This window comes from Myotis daubentonii, chromosome X, assembly GCF_963259705.1.
Source record: "Myotis daubentonii chromosome X, mMyoDau2.1, whole genome shotgun sequence".
In the NCBI taxonomy this organism is placed as follows: domain Eukaryota; kingdom Metazoa; phylum Chordata; class Mammalia; order Chiroptera; family Vespertilionidae; genus Myotis; species Myotis daubentonii.
Window position 1 is genome coordinate 96,768,473 of NC_081861.1, and position 25,278 is coordinate 96,793,750.

Below are 25,278 nucleotides of genomic sequence, written 5' to 3' on the forward strand. Positions count from 1 at the left end.
TGTTATATGTTCCTGGATGGACCCCTTTATCATTATATAACAGCTTTTTATCCTTTTACAAACTTTGTTTTCAAGTCAATTTTGTCTGGAGTATTGCTACCCCTGCTTTCTTTTCACTTCTATGTGTACAGAATAGCTTTTTCTGTCTCTTTACTTTTAGTCTATGTGTCTTTCTATCTGAAATGTGTCTCTTGTAGGCCATATATAGATGGGTCTTGTTTTTTTAATCCATTCAGCTACCCTATGTCTTTGATTGGCGCATTTAGGCCCTTTACATTTAAAGTAATTATTAATAGGTACGTGCTTGCCATTTCTTGGTTTTTGGTTGTTTTGTAATTCTTCTATTCCTTTAATCTCCTGGTCTCTTTCCATTAAATTTACTAGTTTTCTTTGGGGGGAGGAGGAGGATTTATTCCTTTCTATTTATTTTTTGTGTATTTTTTCTAGGTTTTTGGTCTGAGATTACCATGAGATGCATACATATAAATCTATATCTATAGCTGATATTATAAGCAGATAGGCCTTTAAGTTCAAACACATCCTAAAAGCACCAGCATTTTACTCACCACTCCACCATGTATGTTTGTGATGTCATATTGTATATCTCTTTATTTTCTGTATCATCTAATTATTTATTGTAGTTATAGTTAATCTTGCTATTTTTGCCTTTTAACTTTCATATTAGCATTTTAAGTGGCTGATTCACGGTTAATTCTCTTTGCTTTTACATACCTGCTTTTTTTTCTTTCCTAAAGTTTCTTATTTCTGGTTATGGTCTTTTGTGTACAAAGACCACTTAAGATAACCTGTAAAACAGGTTTAGGTGATAAACTCCTTTACTTTTGCTTGTCTGGAAAAATCTCTCCTCCAATTATGAACAATAACTTTTGTGCATCTGGCACAGCTTGGATGGGGATGTAAATTGAGTAGGGCAGGGTCTCAGGGAATCACCAGGGCGGAGCAAACAGCAATGGCGTCTCTGCGACTCCTCGCCTCTCCGCGACTCCGCGTCCCCGAGCGCTGGCAAGCAGCTCCGTGAGAAAGCCACCCTCGCTTTCTGACCCGCTGCAAGGCCGTCCCGCCTCTCCCTGTAGGGGTCTGGGACCTCAGAATCCCCCGCCAAACAAGCTCAGTGGATTCGAGAGTTTATAATCCCTTCAGATTGAAAAAAACCGTGCATCCAGTTGCAGCCTGCCTGGCGCGCGCCTCCGTACCTCTGTTCTTGGTGCCTCTGCAGATCCTACTCAGTCTCAATGCTCTTCTTTCTTTCCTTCCAGTTGTAGAACTTCCATTGGGCCAGCTTTCCCATGGTTCTGAATGATAGCTGTTTTGTCTTATAGTTGGTATTTTCAATGTTGTGGGAGGCAGCACAAACAGGTCTGTACCATACGCCGCCATCTTGGTTCTCCCATGAACAATAACTTTGCTGGATACAATATTTCTAGGTTGTAAGTTCTCTTCTTTCAACAATTTAACCATTTCCTGACATTCCCTTCTGGCCTGTAAAGTTACTGCTGAGAAATCAGCTGATAAAAACTTATGGGGTTTCCCTTGTATGTGAATTGTTTTCCTCTTGCTGCTTTCAAGACTCTCTTTATCCTTACCTTCTGCCACTTTAATTACAATATGTCTTGGTGTGGGCCTCTTTGGGTTCATCTTGTTTGAAACTGTGCTTCTGGGACCTGAATGTTTGTTTTGTTTCTTTTGTCAGATTTAAATGTTCTCAGCCATTATTTCTTCAAATATACTTTCTGCCCCTTTCTCTGTCTTCTTCTGGTATCCCCATAATGTGTGTATCCCTAGTGTGCTTGATGTTCCAAAGGCCCCTTATACTATCCTTGTTTTTGAAAATGCTTTTTTCTTATCAATATCCTGATTGGTGAATTTTGACTATTCTGTCTCCAGATCACTACTCTGTTCTTCTGTATGAAATCTACTGTTGATTCCTTCTAATGTGTTTTCCCATTTCAGTTACTGCATTCTTTATCTTTGGCTTTTTATTATATTTTCTAACTCTCTTCTTTCTTTCTGAGTTTCCCTATTATACTCTCAAGTTTGTTGAGCATCCTTGTAGTCATTTATTTGAATTCTTTATAATGGGAATTACTTATCTCCACTTCATTAGGAAATTTTTCTGGATTTTGCTCTTGTTCCTTCATTTGGAGCATATTACTCTTCTTATTTTGACTTTCTCTGGTTGTTCCTATAATATAGATGTGATAGGTATCTCTCCTAATCGTGAAAAAGTGGTCTGTGTAGAAGTGGCCTTTATGTAGACTGGGTGCCAGTTGGTTTATGTAAGCTGGTTCAAATCAGGACTGGAGTATGTGGCACCTCGGTTGTAGCCTGGCCACAAAGAGTAGGATAGGGGAAGGATAGCCTGGTATGCACACATCTGTGGTAACTCCCTGTTGTTCCAGCTCTTTGCCAATGGAACAGTCATAGCAGGGCAGCCCTGTGAGAACACACAGCAGTGGCCTAATACGTATAGTGCTATAACCTGTTCGACCCACTGAATCAAGCTCCAGCTGGCCTTAGGCGTCAGTTGGAGCACACGGATAGAGTTCCTGCCTGCATTATCCAAGTGAAGAGATATGAAAACAACGTCAGTCACAGATTCCTCCTATCCTGGAGAGTCCTCAGATCCCAGAAAGGTCTCACAGTTTCTCAGCCTTCTCTATGAAATCTCTCATTTGTTGTGCAGAAGCTATTTAATCAACCTTTTTTTTTTTTTTTTAACTTGTCTAAGAAGTCTTCCTTTTATTATCCGCTGATAATTGTGCATTAAAAAAGCTGACTTGGGAGTGCCCTTTTCAACTGTTTGGTTTCATGGAAGGATGATCACATGGGTAGCTGGTCCTTTTGTTGGGGCCCTCAAATTCAAATATCTCTTTTTCTGAGGCTACCATTTTTTTCTCCAGAGAAGAATTTTCCAATTATCTGATGATGAGGGAAGGAATGATGATAGCAGAAATAAACAACTGGTTGGCAAGGTTCTTGGAGCCAGTGGCACAAGATAGTCTGTGGTCTTGTTTTTTTGGTATGTTTTGATTCCCACTTAATCTAGCCCCTCATTGTTAATTTGTTTGGTAACTTTAATGTGTCCAGAGCCTCTCTGACTCAATTTCCTGACAAGCAAAAATCTAGCCTCCTACCAAGGCTGGGGAAGGGGTAATCACTAGGATGTATAGGGTGAGGAAGGGTCTTAGGAATGCTATTCTTTTTCTTTTTTTTGTTAATCCTCACCAGAGGATATATTTTCCATTGATTTTTTTTTTTTTTTTAGAGAGAGTGGGAGGGACTGAAGAGAAAGAAACATTGATGTGAGAGACACTTCCATTGGTTGCCTCCTGAACCTGCAACCCAGGCACCTGCCCTTGACTAGGAATCGAACCCTTGAACCTTTGGTGAACAGGCCAATGCTCTAACCACTGAGCGAACAGTGGGAATGCTATTTCTCATGTAGACGCAACATTAATATTATAAGAGACTGCTGACAGAATGAGGTCACAGTAGTTTCACTAGAAAATAAAAATCTCTGATCTTCAAGATCATGCAATTACAGAACCATCAAATTATGAACCCAAAGAAATTTTATATACAAGTGCCATAATCATTAATAAGTTATTTCCAATTATAATCCAAACTCCAAGGGGCAATGTTGTAATATAACTGTATAAATACTGTGAACCCCATGTCATGAGGCAGGTAAGCACATGCCTGCTAAAGTACTAACATTTTATTAAAAAAGGCTTTATTTGCATAACTGCATAAAATTGGAAAGTGTAGTAAAAAAAAAAAAAAGCACAAAACAGCAGATTTTATTTCAAATTCTTGAACATCAATGAGATAATGAAGTATATCCACAAAATTTCCCATTTAAGATATTCTGGTTGAATCACAATGGGAAAAAAAATCACTTTATTTTCTAATGAATGAACACAGTGATGAACAAATAAATAAAAAGACCTAGGGTCTCCAATACACAGGTAACTTATAAAGGGAATAATATACATACACACCATAGAACATCCTATACAACATTTAGTGGCATGAAAAATTCTATCTCAGTAACTTAATATGGAAAGTATATGAGAATGTTTCTTCTCCCTTAACTTCCAGTACTCGGGCTTTCAAAAATGATAAAGAATTGAAGGTTCATTTATTAGTAGGGAAAGATAATCAAGGAAAATGCTGAATGAAAGGTGAAAAACTTAATAATGTTAGATAATGTACCAGGGGTGGGGAGAAGTCCTTATAGAAAGTAGAAAAGAAAAACTATTACAATTTTCAAATCCACCAATTACAATAGTAGTACTTTGATTTATTTAGGACATTTAGACAGTGCACTTTTATATTAATTCCCACAGAAGAAAGTGGGTTGTCCATTTTACTATTTTCCCCATGATAAAAACTATTAGAGAAACGATTTCATTTACTTGTGTTTGTTAAAATTCCCAATGTTCTTCAAATACTAAATTTTAAAGTTAAATCTCTTACCTTGTCCAAGACTATGATTTCATCTGCATCAACTACTGTTGATAATCTGTGTGCAATGAAAATAGAAGTTCTGTGTTTGACTGCATCCCTCATGGAACTAAGAATTGTCTGTAAGTTTGGGAACAAAAGAATAAAAGAGAAAAAAAGATCTATCTATTAGGTAAATTAAAAAATAATCATACATTCCTTAAAGAAATATAAAATATCAATTTTATATTACATAAACTTTATACCATTACCAAATATTTGACCTAATCTAATAATAACTAAGAAGAAAATCAATCAAAAAGGGAAGGTAAATATGACCACATTATCATGGAAAAAATTACCTTTAAGAAAAGCAACATTTCTGTAAATTTTAGTCTGGGAGAAGGTGGATATTCTCTATACTTAAAAACAAACAAACCATAATGATGAATACAGTGACATTAGGAGCATAGCCAGATATGATGTTTATTTGGTCAATGAGAGCAAAAATGAAATAAGGAGGGACTCAAGTGGTAAGATGCAGAGAAATTAAAAAAAAAAGATCAAGAGAAATATATGAGACTCAATGGGGACATGAGCATTTGCTTTTCCTTCAAACTCAGAGGACAGAAAGGACACAGAAAACTGTGCATGTATAACTTGAGGAAACTTATTTTTAAAACAATTCTGACTACTTAATACATTCTGGAGAACACATTTTTCTTGACAGCCTGTAAAGTGTATATATATACTTTACACACACACACACACACACACACACACACACACAGCTATATTTGGAAACCTGGGTCTAAATACAGCTAGCTAAATGGAAATAGGCATGTGGGAGATGGGGATATACCAAATGTCTTCCTACAGATATTTCTAAACATTGTATTTATTAAAGAAATAAAATTATCAAGAGCACATGGTTACCCAGGAAAAGAAGACCTTATATTTTACTACTGCAGACTGAAAAGGAAGTGCAGGACCAATTCTAAGAAAAACTGTGATGTTTGTGGGGACTCCACTTCCTAATCCTCAAGAAATTACTTTGACGTGCTCTATGGATCTATTAAAAAGGACCATTAAAATTTACCAAATCTGTTGGTAACTCATTCCCTTGGGGAGTTGTCTCTGCTACCTCTTAATGAGTTATGCTACATAAGATGATAAAGCTACGTGGCTCAAATGACTGTTGAGACTCTTAATTTGTAATAAACATGGAGGAAATATTTTTAGGTATAAACTTTTTATAAACAGACTCATGGCCTGTGGGGTCCCTAGGCTGGCCTGTGGGGATCAGTGGACCTCGGTGCCACTGCAGTCCGGCTTTACTTTCCAGGGCTCCAGCCTGCTGTCCGTGTTGATCCTGCACAGTACGAAGTAGTGCTAGAAGCGGCAGGAGGCTAGGGAGGAGCCGGATCCCGGGCTGGGCACCGCTCAGGTGCACAGGGGGAGTGTCCACAGAAGAGGCTCACACTGCTGCCACAGCTGTGCTTGCTACCCGTGAGCCTGGGGTGTAGCGCCCACCTATCAGCTGAGTGGCACTCCCGCTGTGAGAGTGCACTGACCACCAGGGGGCATAGCCTGTGTTGAGTGCCTGCCCCCTGGTGGTCAGTGCGCATCATAGCTACCGGCTGGTTGTCCAGTTGTCCAGTCGCTTAGGCTTTTATATATATAGATTCCTACTCTGCTTATGAATGGGGTCTGTCCTGTTTAAGGTTCCCTTCAAATGTAACAAATCCTGATACTAAACAATTCACTTAGAAATTAAACTGTTTTAAGCACATGACAAATCAAATAATGTGCCCTGGATCTTAACTCCTTTATGCAAAAATTATGTCATATATGCTATAAAACTGAAATTAGGCCTATCCTTCAACACTAGGTTTTAACTATATATTCAAGTAAATATGGGTGAAAGGAAACAACTGACAAATAACATCTAGCTATCTTCAATGCAGACTAAGGAAATTTATTCATGAACTTGTCATTGTTATTAAGACTTTGTATTTAATACAAAAATGTTGTTATGAAGTCTAATGTAGTTGATGGGTAATAATACCATGACATCAGTTTCATAATACTTGTTGTGAAATAAATATAAATTGATACCAGCACTACAGGCTGTGTGTGCCTGTTTGCACTTCAGTGAGTTGCTCCATGACAAGTGAAAGGCTTTCTGGTGTATACTGTATCACAATCATTTACATGACTTGTTTTAATGAGTGTTAAGTGGTAATAGCAGAAAGACTAAAATCTTCTTCCTTTGCCAGCAGACTAGAGAATTTTGACAGCTTTGTAAAAATGCAAGGGCAATGCAACAAGAGCATAAGGTATCATACAGTTCCAAAAGAAGGCATACTTGCAAATGAGCTGAACAATGTGATCTTTCAATGCAGTCTGGCATTCTTACTATCAACAATTGTTATCTAGGAAAAAGTGGCTAAGTATTTTGCTCTATAGCACCTCCCATTGAAGTTCACTCAAAATACAAATGAATATAGCTATTTTATTAAAATTTCCAAGGAGAAAATTTAAGCATTGATAATTGAAGAGTTTTATATTTTCACTAACATTTACCTCTTCAGTAATTGAATCTAATGATGAAGTGGCTTCATCGTAGAGAATAACTTGAGGGTCCTTCAAAATGGCTCTTGCAATTGCTACTCTTTGCTTTTCTCCCCCTGGTTAAAAAAAAATTAGTTAAAGGAAGCATAGCATAAAGACATATTTTATGTTTCTAGTATTTGCATAGAATATAACCATCAAATAAAATACCTTCAACATTTACCTGTTCAGTTATAAGAATTTAAGTTTATACATGACATCCTTTGACAAACTACATTCCTTGGAACATAAATGTAATTTTTGATTCTGACTTCATGGCAAGTGAAACAATGAAGAGGGGAAGTAAAAACTTTGATTCCAGAATTATTCCTCAAACCAGAAATATTCTCATTACATGTTACTTTATATGTACTTTATATCACTTCCCCAGAAACAGCAATCTCAGATAGAAAAATGTCACTATTAGAGAACTAAAAAAGCCAAAAACAAATACAATACCTGAAACCTGAAGACATAAAACAATTTATCTCTTAACATTAAAAGGTATCATTCAGCCAGTATTCTCAATGATTTTTTGTCATAAAGCTATTATTTTTGTAGCACTCTTCAAAATTAAGGGTATATACTAGATACCTCTTATTTTGCCTTATTTACTATTGGGTTCTTAGCATTTAAGAATTTTAAAACAGCCCTAGCTGGTTTGGCTCAGTGGATGGAGCTTGGCCTGTGGACTGAAGGGTCCCAAGTTGGATTCCAGCCAAGACACATGCCTGGGTTGCGGGCTCGATCTCCCCCAGTGGGGGGTGGGCAGGAGGCAGCCAATCAGTGGTTCTCTCTCATCATTGATGTTTCTATCTCTCTATCCCTCTCCCTTCCTCTCTGAAATCAATATATATATAAAACAAACAGTTTTGGGTGGTAAACACAATGCAATATACAGATGATGTATCATAAGAGTTGTATACTTGAAACCTATATAATTATATTAACTAATGTCACCCCCCAAAAAAGGACTTACTTTACCCAAAACAAACAAACAAAACAGATGTCCAGAAAAGTTAAGTGATTTGTTCAAGGTCACAGAGAAAAGACTTTGTTGAATCCAGATTAGACCTAATTTGCCGGGAGCCGGTCCATGCTTGCTGTTTCAAGGGACCTGGCATATATGGCATACTGTTCTTAATATGTTTGCTCACCTTCTTGGCGCTGTGTTTTAACCAAGGTCACCTCTCCGAGAAAGGTTGAATCCCCAGGTAGGGATTTTCCCCTGAAGTTAGGGAGGGAATAAAACCCCTCAACTAAGTGCCAGGCGGGTAATTAATCCCTTTGACTACGAACAATCATGCTTAAACTACATAATCTTTTCTCCCTGGAATGGAGATAAGAAACGCCCTAACCTTTGTAATAGAGATTGATAGGATTGAATCAACTGGTATAAATACAGTTGTAACAAGACAGAAACACACAGAACTCAGAACACAGAACTAAGGACACAGGGCTTGGAAGACAGGACCAAGAGAGACAGAGCCTAGGCACAGAACCTACACAGAACATTCTCTAGAGACAGAAGAACTTCACTGGAGAGAGCATGCTGGAGGATCCTGGAGAGGGACTGGCCTCGGAGCCTAGAGACAGAGCCTAGCGGGAGAACATGGCAAGGGATCCTGGACTGAACCTGACTACAGAGATTGGCAGGAGAACCTGACTGGAACCTGGACACTGAACCTGACTGGAGTACCTGTACAGAACCTGGCTGGAGACCCCGACAAGCAAACCCGGCTATGATGATCAACTGAACGCTATCTCTGTATCGTTCCTTCTTCACCGACTCCGTCCACACCTTTGGGGACCCCTGGACCTGCTGGGGTTGGACCCCGGCACTAATTGATGCATAGTCTAATGCTCTTCCTATCACAAGGTGCAAGTGCACTTTTATTTCTAAACTAGAGGCCCGATGCACGAATTTTGTGCACTGGAGGAGGGGCGGGGTGGTGGTGGTGTCCCTTAACCTGGCCTGCATCCTCTTGCAGTCCGGGACCCCTCAGAGGACGTTGGCCTGTGTCCTTTCGCAGTCCAGGACCCCTCAGGGGATGTATGCCTGCTCGCTGCTCCTTACCACTTGGCTGGCTGCTCCTTAGTGCTGCTGTGAGCCTGACTTCTGGCTGAGTGGCACTCTCCCTGTGGGAGCACACTGACCACCATGGGCAAGCTCCTGCGTTAAGCGACTTCCCTCTGGTGGCCAGTGCACATCATAGCAATGGGTCGTTCTGGTCATTCTGCCATAACAGTTGCTTAAGCTTTTATTATATAGTTCCACCATAACAGTTGCTTAGGCTTTTATTATATAGACTAGAGGCCCGGTGCACAAAAATTTGTGCACTTGGGGGGAGGGGGGGGTCCCTCAGCCCGGCCTGTGCGCTCTTGCAGTTTGGGACCCCTTGGAAGATAATGACCTGCTGGCTTAGGCCTGCTCCCGGGTGGCAGAGGGCAGGCCCAATCGCTAGGTGCAGCCCCTGGTCAGGCTCAGAGCAGGGCTGATTGGGGAGTTGGGGCGCTGCCCCCTTTCATGCACAGAGCAGGGCAGATAGGGAGGTTGTGATGCCACCTTCAGTCACACTCAGGGTAGGGCCGATTGGGGGGTTGGGGCACCGTCCCCTGTCACACTCAAGGCAGGGTTGATGGGGAGGTTGGGGCACCGCCCCCTGTCACGCACAGAGCAGGGCCAATCAGGGGGTTGGGGCACTGCCCCCTGTCACTCACAGAGCAGTGCCCATCAGGGGGGTTGGGGCTCCGTACCCTGTCACATACAGAGCAGGGTCGATCAGGGGGCTGGGGGGCTCCGCCCTGTCATGCACAGAGCAGGGCCGATCAGGGGGTTGAGGAGCTCTCCCCTATCAGGCACAGAGCAGGGCTGGTCAAGGGGTTGGGGAGACTTCCCCTGTCACGAACAGAGCAGGGCGGATAGGGAGGCTGTGGCCACGCCCTCTGTCACACACACAGCTGAAGGGTGATCAGGGGGTTGGGGAGCTCCCCACTATCAGGCACAGAGCAGGGCTGGTCAAGAGGTTGGGGCGCCTTCCCCTGTCACAAACAGAGCAGGGCAGATAGGGAGGTTGTGGCCCCACCCCGTCACACACAGAGCCCCAGGGCGATCAGGGGGTTTGGGTGCTGACCCCTGTCACGCTGATCCTGGTGCCGGGAGGCCTCACGGCTCCGCTGATCCTGGTGCTGGGAGGCATATTACCCTTTTACTATATAGGATAGAGGCCTGGTGCATGGGTGGGGGCCGGCTGGTTTGCCCTGAAGAGTGTCCTGGATCAGGGTGAGGGTCCTGCTTGGGTGCCTGGCCAGCCTGGGTGAGGGGATGATGGCTGTTTGCAGCTGGTCACACACCCTTCAGGGTGGGGGTCCCCACTGGGGTGCCTGGCCAGTCTGGGTGAGGGGCTGAGGGCTGTTTTCAGGCAGGCGGGTGACTGAAGCTCCCAACCGCTCCTTTTTTTTTTTTTTTTTTAATTCTGGGCCAGCTTTAGCGCTGAGGCTTGGCTCCAGCTCTAAAGCCTCTGCTGCTGAAAGCAGGTATCTGGTTTGTTTGGGTACTATAATCGAAACACTGTTTCAACTCCAGCTCTGAGATCCCGGCTGGCTGAAAGCAGGTTTCTGGGGTTTTGTTTAGCTTCTACATTTGTAACAATGTTTCAAACTGCAAGCTCAGAGGCCGGCAAGGCAGGTGGGGAACGTTGGGGTCTTCGGTCACTGAAGCAAGCAAGCCTCCTGTTCACTTCAAGCTGCCTGGCTGCCAGCCGTCATCTTGGGTGGCAGTTAATTTGCATATCGCCCTGATTAGCCAATGGGAAGGGTAGCAGATGTACGGCTAATTACCATGTTTCTCTTTTATTAGATAGGATATGCTCTAGGGAAAATAAAGCAATATTGTTTTCTTTACTGGGGTTCCTGTAGGTCTACGGTCATCATCAGTCTTCCATAGAACTATAGTTGGAAGTACAAGTACCCTTGTTTTATTGCACTTTGCATCATTGCACTTCACAGATACTTTTTTTTTTTTTTTTTAACAAATTGAAGGTTTGTGGCAACCATGCATCAAGCAAATCTATTGATGCTATTTTTCCAATAGCATTTGTTCACTTTGTATCTCTGTGTTACATTGTGGTAATGCTCACAATGTCCAACATTATTATTATAACTAGAGGCCAGGTGCACGAAAATTCGTGCATTGAAGGTGGGGGAAGCCTGGCCTGACCCCTCTCACAGTCCGGGAGCCCTCAGGGGATGTCCGACTGACGGCTTAGGCCCGCTCCCCTGAGGGGGAGCGGGCCTAAGCCGCAACCTGGCCTCCTTCTGCAGGAGGCCACCAGGCTGATCAGGGGAAGGTGCCACCTCCATCACCCTGCTGCTGCTGCCACTGCCGGCCGTGGTGGGAGCAAGGCCTAAGCCCCGGGCATCGCAGCTGCCGGGGCTTGCAGATGCCTGAGCCCCAGGCCTCGCAGCCAGTGGGGCTCATAGCTGCCTGAGACCATGGCCGCCTGAATCCCAGGCCTCGCAGCTGCCGGGGTTCATGGCTGCCTGAGACCATGGCCGTCTGAGCCCCAGGCCTCGCAGCCGTCGGGGCTCATGGCTGCCTGAGCCCCAGGCCTCGCAGCTGCTGGGGCTCATGGCTGCTTGAGCCCTGGGCCTTGCAACTGCCTGAGCCCACAACTGCCGTGAGCCCACAGCTGCTGATAGCCCCGGGCCTCGCAGCTTCTGGGGCTCACAGATGTCTGAGCCCCAGGCCTCGCAGTTGTTGTGACTTTGTCCGGATGGACGTCCTCCCTAATTAGCATATTACCCTTTTATTAGTATAGATTACTAGAGGTCCGATGCACGAAATTTGTCCAAGAGTAGGCCTTCCTTCCCCTGGCTGGCAGCACCGGCTTCCCTCTGGCACCCAGGATCCAGGTTTCCCTCGCAGCCCCAGCTTCGTCCAGAAGGTTGTCCAGTCTAATTAGCATATTACACTTTTATCATTATAGACTAGAGGCCCGGTGCACAAAAATTTGTACATTTGGGGGGAGGACCCTCAGCCCAGCCTGTGCCCTCTTGAAGTCTGGGACCCCTCAGGGGATGTCCACCTGCTGACTTAGGCCCACTCCCCAGGGGAATGGGCCTAAGCTGGCAGTCAGACATCCCTCTGGCAGCCCAGGGGCCCTCGGGGGATGTCCACTTGCCAGTGGGGAGCAGATCTAAGCCAAAGTTAGACATCCTCAGTGCTGCTGAGGAGGAGGGTGAGGCTCCCGCCACCACTGCTGTGTGGCAGCCGTCAGCCTGGCTTGTGGCTGAGCAGAGCTCCCCCTTTGGGAGTGCACTGGCCACCAGGGGGCACTGATCACCAAGGGGCAGCTCCTGCATTGAGCGTCTGCCCCCTGGTGGTCAGTGTGTGTCATAGTGATCAGTTATTCCCAGTCGTTCTGCTGTTGGGGTCAATTTGCATATTACCCTTTTATTATATAGGATTGAGGCCTAGTGCACAGGTGGGGGCTGGCTGGTTTGCCCTGAAGGATGTCCCGGATCAGGGTGGGGGTCCTGCTGGAGTGCCTGGCCAGCCTGGGTGAGGGACTGATGGCTGCTTGCAGCCTGGCCACAGCCCCTTCAGGGTGGGGGTCCCACTGGGGTGCCTGGCCAGCCTGGGTGAGGGGCTGAGGGCGGTTTTCAGAATGGCCATGCCCGCAGGCTGGAAACAGGTATCTGGGATTTATTTAACTTCTATAATTGAAACTTTGTAGCCTTGGTCTGTCTCGAAGCCTGGGTTGCCCTTGGCAACCCTAGCTCCCAGCCCCTCCTTGAGCGGAGGCCACACCAGCTGGAAGCAGGTATCTGGCATTTATTTATCTTCTATAATTGAACTTTGTAGCCTTGAGCGGAACCCAGGGCCGGCAGGGCAGGCAGGAAGCTTGGCATCCTCCATCGCTGGGGCAACCCAAGCCACCTGCTCGCTCCAGCTCCGTGGCCACCGCCATCTTTGTGATGGATTGAGCAAGTGATGGTTAATTTGCATATTACTCTTTAATTAGATAGGATTATATTGTTTGTGTTGATCTCTGATTAGTGATCTTTGTTGTTACTATTATAATTGTTTTGGGGCACCATGAACTATGCCCATATCAGGCAGTGAATTTAATAAAAAATGTGTGTGTTCTGACTGCTGCATTAATCTGCTGTTTGCCTGTCTCTCTCCCTCTCCTTGGACTTCTCTGTTCCCTAAGACATTAACAATATTGAAATTAGGTCAATTAATAACTCTATAATGGCCTTTCAAGTGAAAGGAAGGTTGCACACCTCTCACTTTAAATGAAAAGACAGCATTTATTAAGCTCAGTGAGGAAGGCATGATAAAGCTGAGACAAGCTGAAATCTAGATTGTGCCAAACAGCCAAATTGTGAATGAAAAGGGAAAGTTCTTGTAGAATATTAAAAGCTCTATACCAGTGAACATTATCAATAATAAGAAAATGAAACAGTCTTATTGCTAATATGATTAAAAGTTTTAGTGGTCTGTATAGAAAAATCAAATAAACCATGACATTTCCTTAAGCTGAAGCTTAATCCAGAGCAAAGTCCTAACTGCCTTCACGTCTATATAAAGGCTTAGAGAGGTGAGAAAGCTGCAGAACAGAAGTATGAAGCCAGGAGAGTTTGGTTCATGAGATTTAAGGAAAGAAGCCAACTCCATAACATAAAAATGCAAGGTAAAAGCAAGTGCTGATGTAGAAGCTGCAGCAACTTATTCAGAAGATCTAGCTAGGAACATTTATAAAGGTGGCAACACTAAACAACAGGTTTTCAATATATCTGAAACAGTTATATAGTGGAAGAAGCCATCTAGGACTCTCATAGCTAGAGAGGAGAAGTCAGTGCCTGGCTTCAAAGCTTCAAAGGACAGGCTGAGACTCCTATTAGGGGCTAATGCAACTGGTGATTTTAAGTTGAAGCCAATGCTCATTTACCATCTGCAAATCCTAAGGCCCTTAAGAACTATGCTAAACCTGCTCTGCTGTGTTCTATGAATGGAAAAAAGCCAGGCTGACAGTACACATGTTTACAACATGATTTACTGAATATTGTAAGCTCTCTTTTGAGACCTATTCCACAGGAAAAAAAAAAAGATTTCTTTCAAAAATACCGCTCACTGACAATGCACCTGGTTACCCAAGAGCTTTGATGGAGATTTACAATGAGATTAATGTTGTTTTCATGCCAGCTAACACAATATCCTTTGTGAAGACCATGGATCAAAGAGTAATTTTGAGTCTCAAGTCTTATTATTTAAGAAATACATTTAGTAAGGATATAGATGCCATAGATAGTGATTCCTCTGAAGGATCTGGGCAAAGTGAATTGAAAAGCTTCTGGAAAGAATTCACCATTCTAGATGCCATTAAGAACATTCATCATTCATGGGAAGAGGTCAAAATATCAACATTAACAGGAGGTTGGAAGAAGCTGATTCCAAATCTCATGGATGACTTTGAGGGGTTCAAGACTTCAGTGGCTGAAACGGAAGAGGGCGGCGATATAGGCAGACGCGTACCAGGTCGTGTCCCGGAGCAAATGGAGTGAGCAGCGGAAACTAAAAACACCCACCCCGAATTGGCGAAATTGCTCAGCTGGTGAGACGGTTTGCAGCCGGGAAGGGCAGAACTCCCTTGGAAAGGTAAAAAACCCAGGGATTTGGGCAGGAAAGTTTGCCAGACCTCTGATCCCAAAGGGTCAGAGGGAGACCGCGTGGCAGACAGCCGCGTCCCTTGGGACAGGCACAACCCCTGACGGGGGGGAAAGGAGATCCGCGGGATTCCTGGCGCCGCCGGGGGATTTGAGAGCTGGGTTCTGTGATAACGGAGGACTGAGTCTAAAGGGGGCAGCCTGAATAGCTGACCAGACCATGCAGTGCCGGTAAGAGAAGAGCTTACAGAAACCAAGCCTTCCCCGTTTCCACGGCCGGCTTTGGTTGTTTGTTTTCACTGAATCCTGTTCATAAGACATTTCGGATACAGACACTCACCTGTGCTGAAGAGAGGGAGAGGGTGCGGAGGAGTGGAATCTGGGGAGAGACTGAGGAGAGAAGGGGGGCCGGGAGAGGTGGCAGCGAATTGAGTGCTGAGACACCCCTGAGCCCAGGACAGGGGCAGCCATTTTCTCCAGAGAGTGAGACTCCTCCCCCCAGCCCCCAGGCAAGGAGCACAGCCACACCCAGATTCCACCCTGAAAAAGATCAAGGATTAAAATAATCTGATCAGTCCCTGGGAGTTAACAGGATCTGGCCTATAGAGGGATTTTCAATCCCAGCAACAACACAGAGCGGGTAACTATTAATGAACCAGCTCTGGATAGCTGACCTCTCCAAATCAGTTTTAAATGCGATAGAGAAGCCGTATAGCCTCAGAGGCCAACCCCAGAACACTGCCACCCAGAGGCTGAGCCACAAACTGACTCTTTGCTAAACACAAAATAAGGCAGTCTGGGAAACAAATACGACCTGCTTTAAAATAAGGACTGTGGTTTACAACACAGAGGAACAGTGTATCACAGGGAAACTCAACACTTTCCTGAATACCGGGCAGGACTAAAGGCGAGCCAGACTGAAGAATAGAAGAACCGAAGGACCTTCACTACTGAAATTTTTTTTTCTTTTTTCACCTTTTAACTAAGAAACCAATTTTTTTTCCTTTTTTTTCTTCTTCTTTTTTTTTTCTTCTTTTTCCATCACCCGATTTTACCCTTTTAATTACTACCTTCTTATTTTTAACCAGTATTATTACTGCTACCATTTTACCATTTTTTAAAGTGCCATTATATTTTCTCTTTATTTCATTTTGGGATTAGTGTCCTCCATTCTATTTTCATCATTATATTATTAGTTGTTTCTAGTTTGCATCCATCTCCAGGGAGCTGTTGCTGGAATTTGTTGGGATTCGTGGCGGTTCTATAGGAGTATTCTCCTCATATAAAAAGTCTCTTCCCATCTTCCACTTCATTCTCTCTTTTCGCTTTTTTTTTTCTTTTCTTTTCTTTTCTCGCTTTTATTTTCCCCCCTTCTTTTTCCCAATTTCATTTTTGCACTCCTTTTTTTGGTTCCTACTTTTCTTTTCTTTTTTCTCTTTTATCTTTTTCTCTTCTTTCTTCCTTATCCCCTAATTTTCTTAATTCGGGTGGTCACCTTTATTTGGGGTTATTAATATCGTGAATATATTTGTGTATAGTGCCTGGTACGTGGCGCCTTGTTGTGTTGTATTTTGTGCCTTTAAATCAACGCAGTAGATCCAAGCAATAGCAGCCTACTGAGCACCACACCCTCTGCTGAGGAACAGCAGTTGTACGTGAAACCTCCCCGCACCAGCCAGAAGAGCCACCACAGCAGTGAACAGCACCCACCAGAGGAGCTGCTGTCAAATGAAGAGCAGCTGCTACTGCAACCGCCCGAAGAGCAACCACAGACCAAGGAGTCACTGCCACCCAGGGAGCAGCCAGTGAACGACTCAACGTCTAGATATGTCAGTGAGATCAAACATGGGTAGATAAAGAAACCCCCAAAGGAAAGAGAAGGAGGACTCTCCAGAAAAGGAGCTAAGTAATACAGAGGCATGCAACATGACAGAAAAAGAATTCAGAGTAAGGGTCCTAGAGTGCATAAACCGGATGGAGGAAAAAATCAACAACTTCTGCAAGAAGAAACAGATGAAAAAGTCAACTACCTATGCAAGAAGCAAGAAGAAACAGATGAAAAAATCAATAACATATGGAAGAAGGTAGAAGAAAAAGATGAAAAAATCAAGAACTTAAGTAAGACCCAAGAAGAAATGAAGAGTGATATAGCTGCAATAAAAAACACCATGGAAAGTATCAACAGTAGACTAGGAGAAGCGGAGGACCGAATTAGTGAATTAGAAGACAAGGAAGCAAAACACACCCAAAATGTACTGCAATTGAAGAAAAAAATTAAAAGACAGGAGGAAAGCCTAAGGGAGCTTTGGGACAACATGAAACGAAACAACATACGAATAATAGGGGTGCCAGAACAACAGAAAGATGAACAAGGATTAGAAAACCTTTTCGAAGAAATAATATCAGAAAACTTCCCTGAGGGGGGAAGAAAAAAGTCACACAAGCACAGAGAGTCCCAAACAAGGTGAACCCGAAAACACCCACACCAAGACACATCATAATGACCATGGCAAATGTTCAGGACAAAGAGAGAATCTTACAGGCTGCAAGAGAGACATGGAAAGTTACATAAAAGGGATCTCCCATTAGATTATCAAATGATTTCTCAACAGAAACACATCAGGCCAGAAAAGAATGGACGGGAATTTACAAAGTGATGCAAAGCAAAGGACTGAATCCAATAATACTCAATCCAGCAAGGCTATCATTCAAAATTGAAGGGGAAATAAGAAGCTTCACAGACAAAAAAAGGCTAAGGGAGTTTATCACCACCAAACCAGCAATGCAAGGAATGCTAAAGGGACTGGTGTAAAAAGAAGAAATAAAAAGCTCAGAAAGAAAACAGCCACACAAAAAAAGAAATGGCTACAAACAAGTACCTTTGAATAATAACTTTAAACGTAAACGGAATAAATGCTCCAAGCAAAAGACATAGAGTGGCTGAATGGATAACAGACCATGACCCACACATCTGCTGTCTACAAGAGACCCACCTAATTAGAAGGGACTCACACAGTCTGAAAATGAAAGGATGGAAAAATATCTTTCCCGCAAGTGGAAAGGAAAAGAAAGCTGGGTTAGCTATACTTATATCGGACAAAATAGACCTCAAAGTGAAGACCATAACAAGAGATACGGAAGGCCACTTCATAATACTAAAGGGATCAATACAACAAGAAGATATAACCCTGGTAAACATATGTGCACCCAATGCAGGAGCACCCAAATTCACAAAAAATCTCGGGAAGATATCAAAGGAGAGATTGACAACAATACAATCATAGTAGGGGACTTCAATACACCACTGACAGCACTGGATAAGTCCTCTAGACAAACTATCATCAAAAAAACAACAATCCTAAATGACTCACTAAATCAGATGTTCTTAATAGACATCTTCAGAACACTTCACCACAAAGCCACGGAATATATATTTTACTCAAGTGCTCATAAGACATATTAAAAAATAGACCATATATTGGGTCACAAGCAAAGTATCCCCAAATTCAAGAAGATTGAAATCATAAAAAGCATCTTCTCAGACCACGATGGCATAATATTAGAAATAAACTACAATAAAAACAACGCAAACTACTCAAACACCTGGAAGCTGAACAGCATGTTATTAAATATTGATTGGGTTACCAATGAGATCAAAGAAGAAATTAAAAACATCCTGGAAACTAATAACAATGAAAACACAACAATCCAAAACCTATGGAACACAATGAAAGCAGTCCTGAGAGGGAAGTTTATAGTTCTATAGGCCTATCTCAAAAAACAAGAAAAAATGGTGGTAAATCATCTAACTCTACAACTCAGAGAATTAGAAAAAGAGCAACAAGAAAACCCCAGAGTGAGCAGAAGGAAGGAGAAAATAAAGATTAGAGCAGAAATAAATGACATAGAGACGAAAAAAAAAACAATACAGAAAATCAACGAAGCCAAGAGCTGGTTCTTTGAAAGGATAAACAAGATTGACAAACCTCTAGCCAGACTCACCAAGAAGTAAAGAGAGAGGACCCAAATAAACCAAATCAGAAATGATAGAGGCGAAATAACAACAGACCCCACAGAAATACAAATGATTGTTAAAAAATACTATGGACAGGTCTACTCCAACAAACTAGACAACCTGGAGGAGAGGACAAATTCCTAGAAGAATACAACATTCCAAAACTCAATCAGGAAGAGTAAAAAAATTTCAACAGGACAATAACTATGGAAGAAATTGAAGCAGCCATCAAAAAGCTTCCATCAAACTAAAGCCCAGGACCAGACGGCTTCACAGGGGAGTTTTACCAAACATTCAAGGAAGAACTAAAACCTATCCTCCTCAGACTACTACAAAAAATTCAAGAGGAAGGAACACTTCCAAGCTCATTCTATGAAGCCAGCATCACCCTAATACCAAAACCAGGTAAAGACAACACAATGAAAGAGAATTACAGGCCAATATCCCTCATGAACATAGATGCCAAAATCCTCAACAAAATCTTAGCAATTCGGATCCAGCAGTACATCAGAAAGATCATACACCATGACCAAGTAGGATTTATCCCAGGGATGCAAGGATGGTACAATATCCGCAAATCAATAAACGTGATACATCACATAAACAAATTGAAAGAAAAAAGCCACATGGTCATATCAATTGATGCAGAGAAAGCATTTGACAAAATTCAACACCCATTTTTTATAAAAACTCTCAGTAAGGCGGGAGTAGAAGGATCATACCTCAACATAATAAAAGCCATATATGACAGGCCCACAGCCAACATCATACTCAATGGACAAAAACTAACACCATTTCCCCTAAGAACAGGAACAAGACAGGGATGCCCCCTCTCACCACTCCTGTTCAACACAGTACTGGAAGTGTTAGCCATTGCAATTAGGCATGAAGAAGAAATAAAAGGCATCCAAATTGGAAAAGAGGAAGTAAAACTGTCCTTATTTGCAGACGACATGATATTATACATACAAAACCCTAGAGACTCCATCAAAAAGCTACTAGACTTAATACATGAATTTGGCAATGTAGCAGGAAACAAAATTAACCCCAAGAAATCTGAGGCATTTCTATACACCAATAGTGAACTTTCAGAAAGAGAGATTATAAAAACAATTCTGTTTACCATCGCACCAAAAAAATTAAGCTACCTAGGAATAAACTTAACTAAAGATGTAAAAGACCTCTACTCAGAAAACTACAGGACGTTGAAAAAAGATATAGAGGAAGACATAAACAGATGGAAGAACATACCGTGTTCATTGATTGGTAGAATCAACATCATTAAAATGTCCATACTACCCAAAACAATCTATAAATTCAACGCACTTCCCATTAAAATACCAAGGGCATACTTCAGAGATCTAGAACGAACTCTCCAAAAATTCATCTGGAATAAAAAAAGACCCCGAATAGCTGCAGCAATCCTGAAAAAGAACAAAGTAGGTGGGATCTCAATACCAGATATCAAGATGTATTACAAAGCCACTGTTCTCAAAACAGCCTGGTACTGGCACAAGAATAGCCATATAGATCAATGGAATAGAATAGAGAGCCCAGAAATCGGCCCGAACCAATATGCTCAATTAATATTTGACAAAGGAGGCAAGAACATACAATGGAGCCAAGATAGTCTCTTCAATAAATGGTGTTGGGAAAATTGGACAGATATATGCAAGAAAATGAAATAGACCACCAACTTACACCATACACAAAAATAAACTCAAAATGGATAAAGGACTTAAATGTACGACAGGAAACCATAAAAATTCTAGAAGAATCCAAAGGCAACAAAATCTCAGACATATGCTGAAGCAATTTCTTCACTGATACAGCTCCTAGGGCACTTGAAACTAAAGAAAAAATGAACAAATGGGACTACATCAAAATAAAAAGCTTCTGCACAGCAAAAGAAACCATCAAGAAAACCACGAGAAAAACCACTGTGTGGGAAAACATATTTGCCAATGTCATATCTGATAAGAGCCTAATCTCCAAAATTTATAGGGAACTCATACAACTTAACAAAAGGAAGATAAACAATCCAATCAAAAAATGGGCAAAGGACCTAAATAGACACCTTTCAAAAGAGGACATTCAGAAAGCCAAGAGACATATGAAAACATGCTCAAAGTCACTAATCATCGGAGAGATGCAAATCAAAACAACAATGAGGTACCATCTCACACCTGTCAGACTGGCTATCATCAACAAATCAACAAACGACAAATGCTGGAGAGGATGTGGAAAAAAGGAACACTTTTGCACTGCTGGTGGGAATGCAGACTGGTGCAGCCACTATGGAAGACAGTATGGAGCTTCCTCAAAAAACTGAAAATGGAACTCCCATTTGACCCTGTGATCCCACTTCTAGGAATATATCCCAAGAAACCAGAAACCGCAATCAGAAAGGATATATGCACCCCTATGTTCATAGCAGCACAATTCACCATAGGTAAGATCTGGAAACAGCCTAAGTGCCCATCAGTAGATGAATGGATTAGAAAACTGTGGTACATCTACACGATGGAATACTATGCTGCTCTAAAAAGGAAGGAACTCTTACCATTTGCAACGTCATGGATGGAACTGGAGAGCATTATGCTAAGTGAAATAAGCCAGTCAATGAAGGAAAAATACCACATGATCTCACTCATTCATGGATAATAGAGACCATTATAGACTTTTGAACAATAATAGATACAGAGGCAGAGCTGCCTCAAACAGATTGTCAAACTGCAGCGGCAAGGCCAGGGAAGGTTGGGGGACAGGAGGTAGGGGGGTAAGAGATCAACCAAAGGACTTGTATGCATGCATATAAGCATAACCAATGGACATAAGACATTGGGGGATAGGGGAGGCTAGGGGACTGTCTAGGGTGGGGGGGGGGGGTGGGAATGGACACACATGTAATACCCTTTGTATTACTTTAAGCAATTAAAAAGAAAAAAAGACTTCAGTGGAAGAAGTCTGCAGATGTGGTGGAAATAGTAAGAGAATTAGAATTAAAAGTGGAGCCCAAAGATGTGACTGAATTTCTGCAATCTCAAAATAAACTTGTAATGGATGTGGAGTTACTTCTTATGGACAAGTACAGAAAGTGGTTTCTTTCTTTTTCTTCCCCCCCCCCCCCCAAAAAAAGATAACTTTGTTAATAAACAACTGTGTATAGGGTGTTTTTTTTTATTATTGCTTAAAGTATTACAAAGGGGATTACATATGTCTCCATTTTATCTCCCCGCCCTAGACAGTCCCCTAGCCTCCCTTATCCCCCAGTGTCTTATGTCCATTGGTTATGCTTATATGCATGCATACAAGTCCTTTAGTTGATCTCTTACCCCCTACCTCCTGCCCCCCAACCCTCCCCGGCCTTCCCGCTGCAGTTTGACAATCTGTTTGAGGCAGCTCTGCCTCTGTATCTATTATTGTTCAAAAGTTTATAATGGTCTCTATTATACATGAATGAGTGAGATCATGTGGTATTTTTCCTTCATTGACTGGCTTATTTCACTTAGCATAATGCTCTCCAGTTCCATCCATGACATTGCAAATGGTAAGAGTTCCTTCCTTTTTAGAGCAGCATAGTATTCCATCGTGTAGATGTACCACAGTTTTCTAATCCATTCATCTACTGATGGGCACTTAGGCTGTTTCCATATCTTAGCTATGGTGAACTGTGCTGCTATGAACATAGGCGTGCATATATCCTTTCTGATTGGTTTCTGGTTTCTTGGGATATATTCCTAGAAGTGGGATCACAGGGTCAAATGGGAGTTCCATTTTCAGTTTTTTAAGGAAACTCCATACTGTCTTCCATAGTGGCTGCACCAGTCTGCATTCCCACCAGCAGTGCACAAGTGTTCCTTTTTCTCCACATCCTCTCCAGCACTTGTCGTTTGTTGATTTGTTGATGATAGCCAGTCTGACAGGTGTGAGATGGTACCTCATTGTTGTTTTGATTTGCATCTCTCGGATGATTAGTGACTTTGAGCATGTTTTCATATGTCTCTTGGCTTTCTGAATGTCCTCTTTTGAAAGGTGTCTATTTAGGTCCTTTGCCCATTTTTTGATTGGATTGTTTATCTTCCTTTTGTTAAGTTGTATGAGTTCCCTATAAATTTTGGAGATTAGGCTCTTATCAGATATGACATTGGCAAATATGTTTTCCCACCAGAAAGTGGTTTCTTGAGATAGAATCTTCAGCTGGTAAAGATGCTGTGAAGATTGTTGAAGTAATGACAAAAGATTTAGAATATTTTATAAACTTAGTTCATAAAGCAGCAGCAGGGTTTGAGAGGACTGGCTCCAATTTGAAAGAAGATCTGTGGGTAAAATACTATCAAACATCATCATATGCCACAGAGAAATTGTTTGTGAAAGAGTCAATTGATGAGACACACTTCATTATCTTATCTTAAGAAATTGCCAGAGCCACCCCAACCTTCAGCAATAACCAACCCTGAGCAGCCAGCAGCTGTCAACATCAAGGCAAGACCGTCTACCAATGGCCACCCCGCCAAGAGTGGGAGTCATAGCAGTTCTATCTAATACAAAGAAACAAACATAAAGAGATATCCAAAATGGGGAAACAAAGAAACAGGACCCAAATGAAAGAACAGGAGTAATCTTCAGAGAAAGAGCTAAATGAGTTGGAGGCAAGCAATTTATCAGAAATAGAGCTCAAAATAATGGTTATAAGGATGCTCGACAGCAAAAAAACAAACAAACAAAAAAAGATAGAAAGAAAAGGACATAAAAACCATGAAAAATAATCAAATGGAATAAAAAAAGACCCCAGCCCTAGCTGGTTTGGCTCAGTGGATAGAGCGTCAGCCTGTGGGCTGAAAGGTCCCGGGTTCGATTCCAGTCAAGGGCATATGCCCAGGTTGCGGGCTTGATCCCCAGTAGGGGGCATGCAGAAGGCAGCCAATTAATGATTCTCTCTCATCATTGATGTTGCTCTCTCTCCCTCTCCCTTCCTCTCTGAAACTATATATATATATCCATCCCTAAATAGCCACAACAATCTTGACAAAGAAGAGCAAATTTGGAGGTATCACAATACTGGATATCAAACTATACAACAAGGCCATTATAATCAAAAGAGTCTGGTACTGGCAAAAAAGCAGGCATATAGACAAAAGAAACAGAATGGAGAGCCCAGAAACTAACCTATGCCTCTATGGACAATTAATATTTGACAAAGGAGGCAAGAGTAGTCAGTCTCCTCCATAAATGGTGCTGGGAAAACTGGAAAGTTACATGCAAAAAAATGACAGTAGACCACTAACTTACACTATACATAAGAATAAACTCAAAGTGGATAAAAGACTTAAATTGTGAAACAGTTGTGAAACAATAAAAATCCTATAAGAAAATATAGGCAGCAAAATCTCAGACATCTCTCGTAGCAAGATGTTTACAGATACATCTCCTAGGGCAAAGGAAACTAAGGATAAAATAAACAAATGGGACTACATCAAAATAAAAAGCTTCTGCACTGCAAAAGAAACCATCAACAAAATGAAAAGAGAACCCACTGTATGGGAGAACAAATTTGCCAATGATATGTCTGATAAGGGGTTAATTTCCAAAATATATAAAGAACTCATACAACTCAACACCAGGAAGACACACAATGCAATTAAGAACTGGGTATAGGAAGTGAATAGACGCTTTTCCAAAGAGGACATACAAATGAAAAAAAAATGCTCACTGTCATTAAATATTAGAGAGATGCAAATTAAACCACAAAGACATAGCACCTCACACCTGTCAGAATGGATACCATCAATAAATCAACAAACAACAGGTTTTGAGGAGGATGTGGAGAAAAGGGAACCCTAGTGTACTATTGGTGGGGAATGCAGAATGGTGCAGCCACTGAGGAAAATTTTATGGAGTTTCCTCAAAAAATTCAAAGTGAAACTACTTTATGATCCAGTAATCTCACTTCTGGAGAGATATCCTAAGAATTCTGAAACACCAATCAGAAAGAATATATGCACCCCTATCATTGCAGCAATATTTTAAAATAGCCAAGATCTAGAAACAGCCCACCAGTAGAAGAATGGATAAAAAAGCCGTGGAATATTTACACAATGGAATACTATGCAGCTCTCTCAAAGGATATTACACTATGCTAAGTGTAATAAGCCAGTCAGAGAAAAAGACAACAAATACCCTATTATCTCACTTATATGTGGAATCTAATGAACAAAATAAACTGACAAAATAGAACCAGAGGCATGGATAGATGGTATAAACTGACAGATAAGAGGGGAGGTGGGTGGTGCAGATGGGATGACAAAAGGTGAAGAGAATGGGTAAAGAACATATATGCATTGCCCATGGACACAGAAAACAATGTGGTGAGGTCCAGAGGTGAGGAGGGCAAGGTCTGGATAGTGGTGGACAAAGGGGGAGACAATGGGGAACATCTGTAATAATGTCAACAATTTTTAAAAAGTTCCTCCAACCAGCAAAAATTATGACTCGCTGAAGGCTCAAAT

The 25,278-nt window shown here is 42.0% G+C and overlaps 1 protein-coding gene across 1 annotated transcript in view; it reads right to left on the reverse strand.

Annotated features, from left to right (window-relative positions):
• Positions 1-25,278, reverse strand: part of ABCB7 (ATP binding cassette subfamily B member 7) — a 198,483-nt gene that overhangs the window by 5,569 nt on the left and 167,636 nt on the right. The window contains exons 13-14 of the mRNA XM_059680273.1: positions 7,054-7,157; positions 4,501-4,608 (exon numbers count right to left, since the gene is read on the reverse strand). Coding sequence (XP_059536256.1) covers positions 4,501-4,608; positions 7,054-7,157 — 212 coding nt within the window. The remainder of the gene's footprint in view (positions 1-4,500; positions 4,609-7,053; positions 7,158-25,278) is intronic.